This window comes from Branchiostoma lanceolatum, chromosome 5 (assembly GCF_035083965.1).
Source record: "Branchiostoma lanceolatum isolate klBraLanc5 chromosome 5, klBraLanc5.hap2, whole genome shotgun sequence".
NCBI lineage: Eukaryota > Metazoa > Chordata > Leptocardii > Amphioxiformes > Branchiostomatidae > Branchiostoma > Branchiostoma lanceolatum.
In genome coordinates this window covers 22,456,965-22,469,041 of record NC_089726.1, presented here as the reverse complement: position 1 = coordinate 22,469,041, position 12,077 = coordinate 22,456,965, and the positions used below count along the sequence as shown (strand labels likewise).

Below are 12,077 nucleotides of genomic sequence, written 5' to 3'. Positions count from 1 at the left end.
TGTGTGATAAGGTTGTACCCATGTTGGTATTGTTTTGGGGGAGGTGACATGTACACGTACCATCATATGTATGTATAGTTTTGTGACCTGGGTAAATGTGGACAGGTCAGTACATGAAAGCCAAGTGCTCACTACTTTTGTGAGTAGATGCTATTACCTAACTGCATTATGTATCTGATTCTGTATCATGAACAGTGAAACCTTGTCCTGGTTTTGTGCACATCTAGCCATCTGCAGCAGATGTCTCCAGTGCCTCTGTGACACCTGACCCCAGCTGCAAGTATGTGAACCTGCAGCTTCTAGGAGTGAAACCAGGTGAGACCATGGTGTACACTCAATCACACACACACACACACACACTCACACACACACACTCACACACACTCACACACACACACATAGTCACACACACACACACACACACACTCTTTATCATCTGATGGTCCACGTCTCGCGAGGGTTAGACGTGCTTGCACATGGCTATCTGCCATCACGACATGACTGATGATCTTGATGGCAAATAGCCGAGTGCCTCTGTCCTTTGGGTTATCACTGTGTGCACATCAGTTAAGGAGGAGACAAAATGCCTGTCCATTGGTATACTATAGAGTCCAAATTCAAACGAAACCTAGCATGAAAGTCCATCTGCAGAAGCAGCATTCCTGCCAGGTCAGACTTTTAAGTGCACAATCTAGGGGTGAGCGACGACAGCCAGGATTCAAACTTACATTCTTTTGGTCCAGATTCAGGGTTACTAATCACAGGACTATGCACGCTGCTTTGAACAGTGTATGTTCCAAGTTGAATAGTAACCATTATTCAAATGTTCTGAAATCGTCTGTCCTGAGCACCCTCATCTGACTCCTTTCACTGAGCACCAGATCACAGCTTAGAATGGTGCTGAAGTGTTCTCAATGATGGAGGTCAAAGGAGTTGGTAGGTAGGTAGGAAAAATGTCTCGAAAATGTGAACCATAGCACTGGCTGTAACAATAGTACAATGTCATGTACTTTAAACCTGGTTTTCCTGTCCTCTATACATTTTAAGTATTAGGCACTGTGGCACTCAAAATGGAGATGTTGAGAGTAGCTACATGGTGATTACCGTAATACAAAGACTGGGTCTAAAGTACCCTTTACAGCAATGCCACACAGTCTCATGTGGCCAGTATCTGGTCACATTGTCCAGCTCCCATTCAGCATTGCGACCATCCCAGAACACTGCTGTGATTTTCTGAGAAAGAAATGGATGTGTGTGTGTGTGATGTTATTGTCCTGTGTCCCCAGTCCCCCGTGGTCCTGCGTTCCCAGGTCCCCTTGCCGTAAGGGGTAACACAACCCCGCTGCTTCGCCATTTGGATCAAATTACGTGGATCCATGGGCCCGAGTTCGATCCTAGGGTGGACTCCAGCTCGGACATGCTGTAATTAAGAGACTGCGTTCGTTGCTTTGGATGGTGACGTAAAGCCGGTAGCCCTGTGTATGAGGGAGTTGCAGGCATAAGCCTCAGGCGCCAAACCTCTGCGCTAGTGCTGCGTACCTAAACGTAACATCAGAGTACCTGTACCTGTACCCGAATGATTTGAAAAATTAACATGTGTTTTTCTGAACTTCTTCAATGACAAAAACATAAACTGTTTTCAACTTGTCAGTAGCTTTATTAAAAAAACAAGACTAGGTTTCCTACCCCCAGCTTTATTAAGAAAACATGACTAGGTTTTCTACCCCTAATCTCCCTTGGCCTGAAATGCCAAATGCTATCAAAAGTCCCGGCCTGCCTGAATGACCTGTTGCATATTAGTTACTCTGTTCTAAGGTATCACTTTGGTCGCGTTTGGTGTTGCATGAGGTCAGATCAGTCACAAAATAAGCACATACTTGGTGTAAATTCATATCGATACAGTACCGGTACTTCATGATCCAGTATTTTGGACCTGTACCGAATGAATTTTTACGGTACAGTACGGGTACACAGAACCGGTATACGCAGCACTACATTTTGCGTAAAAGAACCCAACACACTTATTGAGAAAATCTAGAGTAAGGGTGACCCGGTGTGCTTGGCCAAAAACACGAGTCATAGCAAAGCTGCATTGCACTACCACTTACTTCTTGAAAAAGCATCATTCTTCACCTCAATTGAGGATGACTGCTTTACCTTTTTTTATCCCAGGTTCTCTCCAGTGTGGGGTGAAAGGTAGAGCAGCCACCATACTGTTGGAGAACCCAGTGGGTGATTTTCACCTGACCAGAGAGCAGCTGGTGCAGGAGGCATGCAGGGTCTTTGGTCTCCACAACAAGATTGTGCACCTCAAGGAGTCTCCCACTGCTAATCAAGGTTGGTGTCAGTTACAACTAAATTGAAGGCAATGCATAAATAAGTCTTGTTAGTCACCATTTATTGATTCAGAACTTCTTATGCCATTATTTGTTACCAGCTTGAAGAAGGTTATGTTTTCGCTCGTGTTTTTAAAGGTGTTTGTTTTTGGTTGAACAGTATACGAATGTAACCTTGGTTACCATAAAATCGCCATTTTTCCGATAATGGTTGATTGAAATCAATCTGGCAGAACAATAAACCATCATTTTTTCTGTTATTCTATCAGTATCATGTATTACCTTTGCACTAATGCTATATATGTTAGATATTCTCTCTAGTCGTGCTGACACCATAATATTTCAACTTGAAACTACCGTCCGCCGCACGCAGAATGACAGTGCTCTTGGACAGGTGCGAACATTATTCCGGGAGAGAAGATTCGTCATTAATATATGCCGCTAATTAGCTTTTATACAGCAGCTGTTGTGCCCATCTTGACTTGAAGAGAGTGCCAAGGTCATATAAACGTGACCAAAGAAAAATAAATACACAAGACAAAACGGTCGTACCACACACATCAGGCCTTCGGTAACAACCCGCTTGTTGAGTCTGTAGAACGTTACGCAAAGTCGACATCCACCGTCATGGCAGCGTATACATTATTCATGGAAAGTTTGCTGTATGCCGTAGCAATGGTAATACTACTATGTCCATGTGTTCCTTGTTGTGTTAGGAGCAAACTTTGAGGAAAATATCGTTCTCAGTCCACTATCACAGACAACATTTAGACAAAAAAGTGTTCCTCACAACCTTTGTCGTCTGCTTGACAACAGGATTCTGGGTAATAATATGGCGGTGGGAAAATGCATGTGCCGTAGGTTGTAGCAACAAAGAGGAGTTTTGATGATTGATCACTCTTAGAATCCAGTTGCAGGTTAGCATAAGATATTGTAATAAGTTGTCTTGTAAATAATTGTGTTTAGCAGGAAGCGGATGTGATATTTGTCTTATAAACCAGCGAACAACCGTGTAGTATGATTCTCCCACAAAGCCCCCAGACTCTGTCAATAAGGGACGGAGAGTTTTTGACGTCACCAACTTCTAATGCATGGTTATCGAAGCTTTTCAGCCAGTGTTCTGAATACGTTAAGTCTATCCGGTTTGCATTGCTGGCGTTATAACTGATTTTGCATCTACACATATCCCTAAAATACACCGTTTCTAAAAATGGCGAATTTAATTACCCAGCGAATTTATGTTAACCAACGTTAACTCATTTGACGTTATACAATGTAGATGGATAGTCATGTCTACGTTATATCATGTTTGATCTTTTAAAGAAATGATTGCAGTTTTTGATCCTCTACAATGTGGCAGCTTTTCTAAGTACTTACTTGTACCAAGAACTTGCTCTCTAAGTACTGCTGCAGTGAAATTTCGGAATTTTGTATCTTTTGTTGTAATTATAAACATTCAATTGGGGCGATTTTTGGGTGGTAAATAGGCTACATTTGAAAAAAAATTGGAGCAACAGGGTGGCGAAAAAATGGTCGGATCCATGCATGGATCTTGGAGGGATCTTGGAAGGTTTTACATTGCATCCATGTTTGTATACACAGTCATGGTATGCCAGATCTCTAGACCTCCCATACGACTCCTATCAACGTGACTGTCAATGGAGACCACCTTCTTTTGTTGCTCAAAACAGTTTTAAACATATTGGCGGTATTGCGCCTTTACACCCGCAGTTATCGGCTCATTTGTACCGCGTTTACCGATTTTTAGCGCACCTTTTTAGTCAACTTGTGGAGGATTTTTGAAAAACATCGGTGTACCCTGGAATCCAGAGCAATTGTACCGAGCTTCCCCGGACCTACACCGGCCCGCGCCCGGAGCTTCCTCGGACCTACCCTCCCGCTGGCCCGACAACGTACCCCACCCCCTTCCCGCTAGCTAAACAAGATCCGCTCTCGTACGTCTTGTACGGCTGCAGAGATTGGGTGGCTAGCGGATAGTGGGGCGGGGTAGATCTTCGGGGGGAGCGGAAGGGTAGGCCCGGGTAACTCGTAGCGCAGGCCGGTACATATGCTCTGGATTCCAGGGTAGCATTGGTGCAGTTATCCGGCATTGGTGACAATGCGCCGTGCAGGTATGCGGAGTCACTAACAATGCAGTGATTGGCAACCGGTTTGGGATTTTGGGATTCGGTGCAATTAAATGGAATGTGCGTTTATCCGGGGTGCAATTAAGTGGCTTCGTCTGTACAATGTTTAGTGTGTACATTCACCTACTTTTGACAGTAACTTGTTTCTATCGGAAAACGACGCCAGTCCTCTTACCCAACAGTTGAAAGTACAATGTTAAAAGTGTATAGTATTACATGTACATGTATTTGCCTGCTTATGACAGTAAACCTTTCTGTCGGAAAACTGCATCAATGCTATGACACAGTATTACAGGAAAGTTTAGTGTGATATATTCGCCCCCTTATGACAATAATTTTTTCTCGCGATAGAGGGTCAATCCTATGACACAGTTGAACCCAACGGTTGAAAGTACAATTTTAATTTTCTAAAAAAAAAATTTTCAGAAAGAAAAAAAAATGAAAATAGAAGGCTGGCCCAGCCTTGTGTTTTCCTGATTTTTTTTTCTAAAATTTTTTTTTTTTGGAAAATAAAAATCCGTTAAGGCCACACCAATTTGATTTCTTGGTTAACAGATTTTTATTTTTACTTTTAGCACAAAAAAAGTCATTAAAACAGAAGGCTGGGGTGAAAACTTGCACCTGACCCTGTTCACTCCCTGATACTGTGTGCACCAAAGTAAAAACATTCCTCTGAGATTCTGTTTTCGTGTTGTTTTTCCAATCTAGCATTTTGAAAAAAAAGAATATTATTCCGTTAACCAAGCAAATAAATTGGTGTGGCCTAACCAAGAAATTAAAATGGTGTGGCCTTATAGGGCTGTTTAGTGAGTTTAAATCCATCTACAGCATAAAGGTGTACAGGGTAACGCCATCTTTTTTAAAGTTAGTTTAGCTATGTCATGGGCCAAACAGTAGACTTCAGTATATTTTTGAAAAGTCATTCTACAAGTTATAAAAGTTAAAACTAAAAGATAAAGCGAATTTGAAAGTCGAATGGAATTAAACACGCATCACTATAACAGTCAAAAGATAGCAGCATAATAAGCAAAGATACGTACACATGTAGTTACTACTTTCCACGTTCTGCTGAGAGCCACTTCTTACTACGACCCGGAAGTAGATAATGATTAACTGGAAATTGATAGCATGGTGCTAAGTAAACCCCATGCAGTGCGAAATCAAAATCAATGCAAAAATGAGTGATAAGCAGGCATTCGGAAGGTCGATTTTAACTTGACAAATCTCGCCTTTGAGTAATCTTTATATCTCGAAAGTAGTGCAGGACATTGGTGAGCCTATTAATGTTTCAGAGGAAGTTTGCAGATCTTTTTGCAATTTGGTGAAATCAATTTTACTTGTTGATTTTTGTTATTCTACTTTAGAAACTTAAAAGTGAATACCGGTAGAATGATTTGTAAAGTTAGATGCAAAACAGATACAGACTTTTGTGTTTGTTAATCTACAATTATAGGAAAAACACCTGATAGTATTGCCATAAGCTAGCCGTCAGTTACTGCACATGGTTGGCTCAAATTCAGACAAAACACACCAGCAATATCATAAAAAAGTGCCTACAGCTCTGCAGAAAACTTATCTACATTCAATTGGCTGAAATTATACATCCTATTCATGTTGTAAAATTGGCACATAATTCATATATTACTCCATGTATACTTACCTAAAACAGCATTGAATTTCTATTACAGGTAAGTGCTCATACTTTGATTTCTTGGTGCCAGAGATACAACTTCTGCTGGGGCATGTCATTATCTTCGCCGAGTACTTGTACTCGGAGAGGATTATGTTTTCGGTTGAAAAATCTGTTGGGTGGGTCTGAATGTATGTCAGGAGCATAACTCAAGAAAACTTCAATGAATCTTTGTGATTTTTGGTAGGTGTGTAGTGGTTGTGTAAAGGAAGGTCAAGTTCGAAAATCGTTTACCTTGCGTTTTTCAATAGTACTGCAGCGGACTTAGCATTTTTGTGTGTTTGTATGTAGGCAAAAAAAGTGACGGAAACGTTGATGGATCTTCATGATTTTTTGCAGGTGTGTAGATGTTGTGAAAACGGAGGTCAAGTTCAAAAATGGTTCTCCTGGCACTTTCCGTCGGTACTGCAGCGGGCTTTGTGTGGATGTGAATTTTCTTGTGGACAACATAACTCAAGAAGCTGTTGATGGATCCTTATGATATTTAGTGGATGGGTAGGATTTACTGAAAGGAAGGTCAAGTTCGATAATGGGCCTTCTAGCGGGTACCAAAGGTACTGCAGCAGAGCTTCAAAAATTTAGGGGCATATTTTCTGAAAGTGCTATGGTCATGATTTTTGTGTGGTAGATAGTTCATGCCACAGAAAGTAAGTTCTGTAAATTTTGGCCCCCTAGCGGCTTGTTAAGAACCGCAGTGGGTGTTTTTGTTTTGACATTCGGACATGAATAACTTGAGAATGGGTCGACAGATCGTCGTGATGTTTGGTAATTGTAGAGAGCTCGTTGTCTATATTTTTTGATCAAATGCATAGCATTTGCTTGATTATTCCATATAATGATAAAAGATAAAGGTAGTAATGACTTATATTAATTTGGGGAAAATCAAGCAATTCAATACGTGCCTAGGGAATATTGAAGTTACCACATTTATGATAATATGGCCAACCATATTTACATGTACTTTCAAAGTCTTTATTTTCCAATCCAAAGCATGGATTGATTTGACATTCCTAGGTAAGTTGGAGGGATACCTACTAAATTAAATGATTCTTACTACTTTTTCAAAAATCAGACATGTTTTTCTATTTCCGTCTATTTTTGATATGGGAGGGTGTCAACAGCTATAGAGGTCAAGCAAAGGTCAACTTCAAAACTGTATATTTCTTCATCCAAAGCATGGATTGACTTGAAATTCCGACATAAGTAGGAGGGATATACATACTAATGATTCTTACTACTTTTTCAAAAATCAGACATGTTTTTCTATTTCCGTCTATTTTCTGAATATGGGTGGGTGTCAACAACTTCAGAGGTGAAACTAAGGTCAACTTCAAAATTGTATATTACATCATCAAAAGCATGGATTGACTTCATATTTCTACATATGTTGGAGGGATATACGTACTAATGATTCAAAGAAGTTTTTTAGAAATCAGGCATGTTTTTTTAATTTCCGTCAATTTTTTCAATGGGGCTAGGTGTGAACAACACCTCAAATTTAGGTCAACTTCCAAAGTGTATATTTCATCATCAAAATCGACTTGACATTCCCATATGAGTTGGCGGGTTATATGTACTGATGAATATTACTACTTTTTTAAGAATCAGACATGTTTTTCTCTTTCCGTCTATTTTTTTAATAGGGGTGGGTGTTAAGAATATGAGGGGTCAAACAAAGGTCAACTTTCCCAGTGAATATTTCATCATCAAAATCATGGATTGACTTCATATTCCATCATAAGTTGGAGGGATATAGGTACTATTCATCCATGCTAGTTTGGTAAGATTGACAAATAGTTGATTGCATTCCCGGTTGAGTTGAAATGATCACACAAGGGGGAGGGCGGGGCTGATGGACACAATGTCAAATTGTCAAGTCATTTTCTCACGATCAGCTAGACTTCAAATTTTCTGTGTAAGTGGGGTCATTCAAATGTAGCTATTAGCTATGTATTACAGTAACCATTTAGGACTCTGTTTAACACCTCCAAAGGGCAAAAAATGTAGTATCTGCAGATAGAAAACACGGAAGAAGGGCAACAGGTACTTGACGATGTACACGTGTCATGCCAAGTTGAACACCACTATACCCCCTGTCCATACGCACCTTCCATAAATCTGCACACTGCTGAATAAACGCACATTCCCCGGGGTTATGCATCACGTCATTGCCTCCAAAATCCGACCACGGCCATTTTGGTGCGTTGCGCCTCAGCCTTCCCAGGTGCCTTTGTGTCCACTCCCGTCCATTATTTTCTCCATGGTCTGGCATGTGATATTGATGTTTCCGTGCAATTGATAAATATAGCCAGACTCCATTCCTATTGGTCATGTACATCGGGTAACATCACCATTGTGGCGTCATGTTGGCGTAACGGTTTGGCCAGAGGTCCTGGCCATGGGTTCAAATCCTCTGACATGTCACTGATGTTGTGCCCTTGGGAAAGGTACTTTACACAACTTTCCTCACTCTACCCAAGTGTAAAAATGGGTACCTGACTTCGGTTTGGGAGGTGGAAGGAGCGGGCTGGGTTCCACCTTACAAGACCGTGCCCTATATAGCTAGACACATTGGATAACAACCCACTATGCCTAGTGCCTCCAAAAGGCTATGGGGCTACATTTGCTAGTTTACCTTTCTACTTCTTTCATACTGCTTTAAAGCCCAAATTTGGATTATTAGCAGTTTCCTCATACATAACATCATAAGCAATAGGTTAATGAAGAAAAATAAAGCTATGCATTAATTATAAAGTGCATTATTTTGACACCAATATACAACTGTTACCTTTTATGATTATATGAGCTGGAAATAAAGTAGAATTCTAAATTACTGTGTCAAGCACGAGAACTGTCAACAAACTTCACCACTTTCCGAATCACTCCGCTTTCTCGCATAGTTTTGGTTGCAGTACTGTCATTAAGTGAATGACTCCTTAATTTTAGTGCATTCTTGGTTCATATGTATTAGATGCTTGAAGATTGGGTCTCACTGTCTATGTTCAATTGTGGTCGACTTGTTACGATTTAGGATAACGGAAACACATTTATATGCTTCATCTGACCTATTTTGACTGTATGACATTTTTCGTGACCATGTCTTAATACTCAAAACAGCGCATAACAAACACTTTCAGAAATTTGTGACAGATTGTTTTGAAAAAGACTGCATGAAATAACCTTACTTGGGCAAGTGGGGGAGGACATCCACTTGCCTGAACAGCACTTTCACTTGCTCCGGGCAGTCGGGCAGCCAGACTTGTCCAACCCTGGCCAAGGCATTAAATTGGTATACCACTGCTGCAGAAATATGTTATAACGCAATTTCTCCATTACACACTGGAGGACTTCAGTTACTGTAGTATACCTGCTTGAATCTGCAATTATGTCACAGATCTGTAATGTCATGATGAATCACATGGATGTGCTTTAGTCTAGCCCTCTCATCCCATGTAAATAGAAGAGAAACTAGAAGTAGGTAATCATAAAGTAAGCCCTTTCTCACATGATCAACCTCAAACTCATATATAATTGTTCAAACTCGCTGGTACCATCTCCATCATGGGCAGCAGTGACTATTGGTCTGACCTGAAATGTTCACATTTCCCGGGAACTGTTGGCATGATTGTGAATTTAATTTGTATTAAATGTGAGACATTTTACAGTTTATGGGAGGTATTCATCCTTTGGTCATCTTTAATCAATCAAAATGTTATGTTATACTTATCAAAGTTTACATTTAATTTAACAAGCTCCCCATGTCTTTTGCATCTTTGTCCTTTGCAGACTTGAAACTGGCGAGCAACATCCTGACAATGCACGGATCAACTCTGTACGTCAGCCAAACCGATGGACACATGTAGATGCAGAACAGCTCAAAACAGGGCAGAAGCTGCTCAGCTGCACAGCTTTAGAGTCAAACAAGATCTTGACTAGTTTCTTAATCATACGACACAGAAATGAGCTACAAGTAGGTACATTGGATTACTTCCGGGAATACTGAATGATTATTGTGGTAATGACATTGGAGATGTATTGTGGAAGATCCATGGTCCAGAGAATCAAGAGAAGTTCCTTTAATTTTTTTGTGTGTGGTCAAGACTGTTTCTCCCATCTAAGGGGGTTTCACAGCAAATAACAGCTTTTTTTCATATAAATTAAATGAGCTTCTACGTTTGGTGTTCTTTGTAATTATGGTAGATTAACTTTGTTCACATTATGCATCAGAGCCTTTACATCATAAGATCCAACCTTGTCATCTATCAGTCTTATTGCACTTTAAGTATCACATTAACACTCTGTCAATTTATTTGTAGAAGATCCTTTGCTAATGAGTGACAAAGTTACACATTTAACCAGTGCTGCATGTATAACATACATATTGTCTGTTGTGAAATCATCAGCTTCTGGAACTACATGTATGCCTGACTTTAGTACAGTGCTAGGTTAGATACACAGATGTGAACTTTATATACTGCACACAAAATGTGTTTTTTTTTCACATTTGGTTTTCTTTGTAATTATGGTAGATTAACTTTGTTCACATTATGCTTCAGAGCCTTTACATCATAAGATCCAACTTTGTCATCTATCAGTCTAAGATTCAAGATGATTCAAGATGTCATTTATTGGTTTGTCACAGTTGATAAATAAAACTGAATTAAAAACCAAATGATGTACAAGCAAGTTTGAGCCTTTAAATCCAGCTGCAGTCAGCATACATACGTATTTGCAAACCGATACATATACAAATGATAGACAATACCATTATTATTACTCAAAAATGTTGGTAAAATTCACATATATGGCACAGAATATGATACTAGTAACCATACTGGTTCAGCAATCTCGTCAGATACGATATAGGAGAGTTACTATATCTCTGTGTGTTAGCCTTAGGGATGTTGAGTTTATGTCCATTTCGCGTACATATTCCTGAGATGTAAGATCTACGACTTGGCATCCAGTGTTCAAATTCAGAGCCGAGCAGAGATCTACCAAACTTCAGACATAGTCTCTCACCCTTTCAGACAGGGTAGTGAGACCTAGGTGTGTCAGTGCATCCGTATATCCAGGGTAGGCACGGCCAAGGATGATACGACAAACTCTCCTTTAAATCCTCTCTAGCTGGTCAACTTGGTGATTCGGTTTTTGACTTTATATAGTGCACACAAAATGTTGTGCATAGGAATATTAGAACTGATTAAAGTAGCGAGCCTATTAATGTTTCAGAGGAAGTTTGCAGATCTTTTTGGTGAAATCAATTTTACTTGTTGATTTTTGTTATTCTACTTTAGAAACTTAAAAGTGAATACCGGTAGAATGATTTTGTAATATCACCCTGTAAATGGGATAAGGGAGTTATCAAAGTTACAAAATTGCAACAATAAAAAGTCTTTTATGAGTTGAGTATCTGTGTTAGTTAAGGAATGATAGTGGCTTTTATGTGCTCCTTGGTCTGGCGTGTGATATTGATGTTTCTGTGTAATTGATAAATATAGCCAGACTCCATTCCTATTGGTCATGTACATCAGGTAACATCACCATAGTGGCGTCGTGTTGGCGTAACGGTTTGGCCAGAGGTCCTGGGTTCGAATCCTCTGACATGTCACCGATGTTGTGCCCTTGGGAAAGGCACTTTACACAACTTTCCTAACTCTACCCAAGTGTAAACATGGCTGGCCGCCACAACTATTCCCTAATTGTCTTGTGTACCTCAATGCTGATGTTACAGTTTTGCAAATTTTCTTTCCTTATAAGCCCCGGTCACATACATCGTACAATGCACCAGCGATAGCATACCCCGTACATGTAAATCACAGGTACGATGATCGTAGGTAAAATGAGCGAGCGCCGTACGATGTTCAAAAATTTTTCCAGCGTCGAACGTCTGTCCGCTTTTGT

At 40.1% G+C, this 12,077-nt stretch overlaps 1 protein-coding gene across 3 annotated transcripts in view; it reads left to right on the top strand.

Annotated features, from left to right (window-relative positions):
• The window catches only part of LOC136435739 (isoleucine--tRNA ligase, cytoplasmic-like), a 161,076-nt gene extending 149,499 nt beyond the window's left edge, over window positions 1-11,577 (top strand). For all 3 annotated transcript variants that reach the window (XM_066429429.1, XM_066429428.1, XM_066429427.1), the window contains 3 exons: window positions 228-315; window positions 2,173-2,337; window positions 9,960-11,577. In XM_066429429.1, coding sequence (XP_066285526.1) covers window positions 228-315; window positions 2,173-2,337; window positions 9,960-10,036 — 330 coding nt within the window. In that variant the 3' untranslated portion in view covers window positions 10,037-11,577. The remainder of the gene's footprint in view (window positions 1-227; window positions 316-2,172; window positions 2,338-9,959) is intronic.
• Window positions 11,578-12,077: the final 500 nt, after the last annotated feature.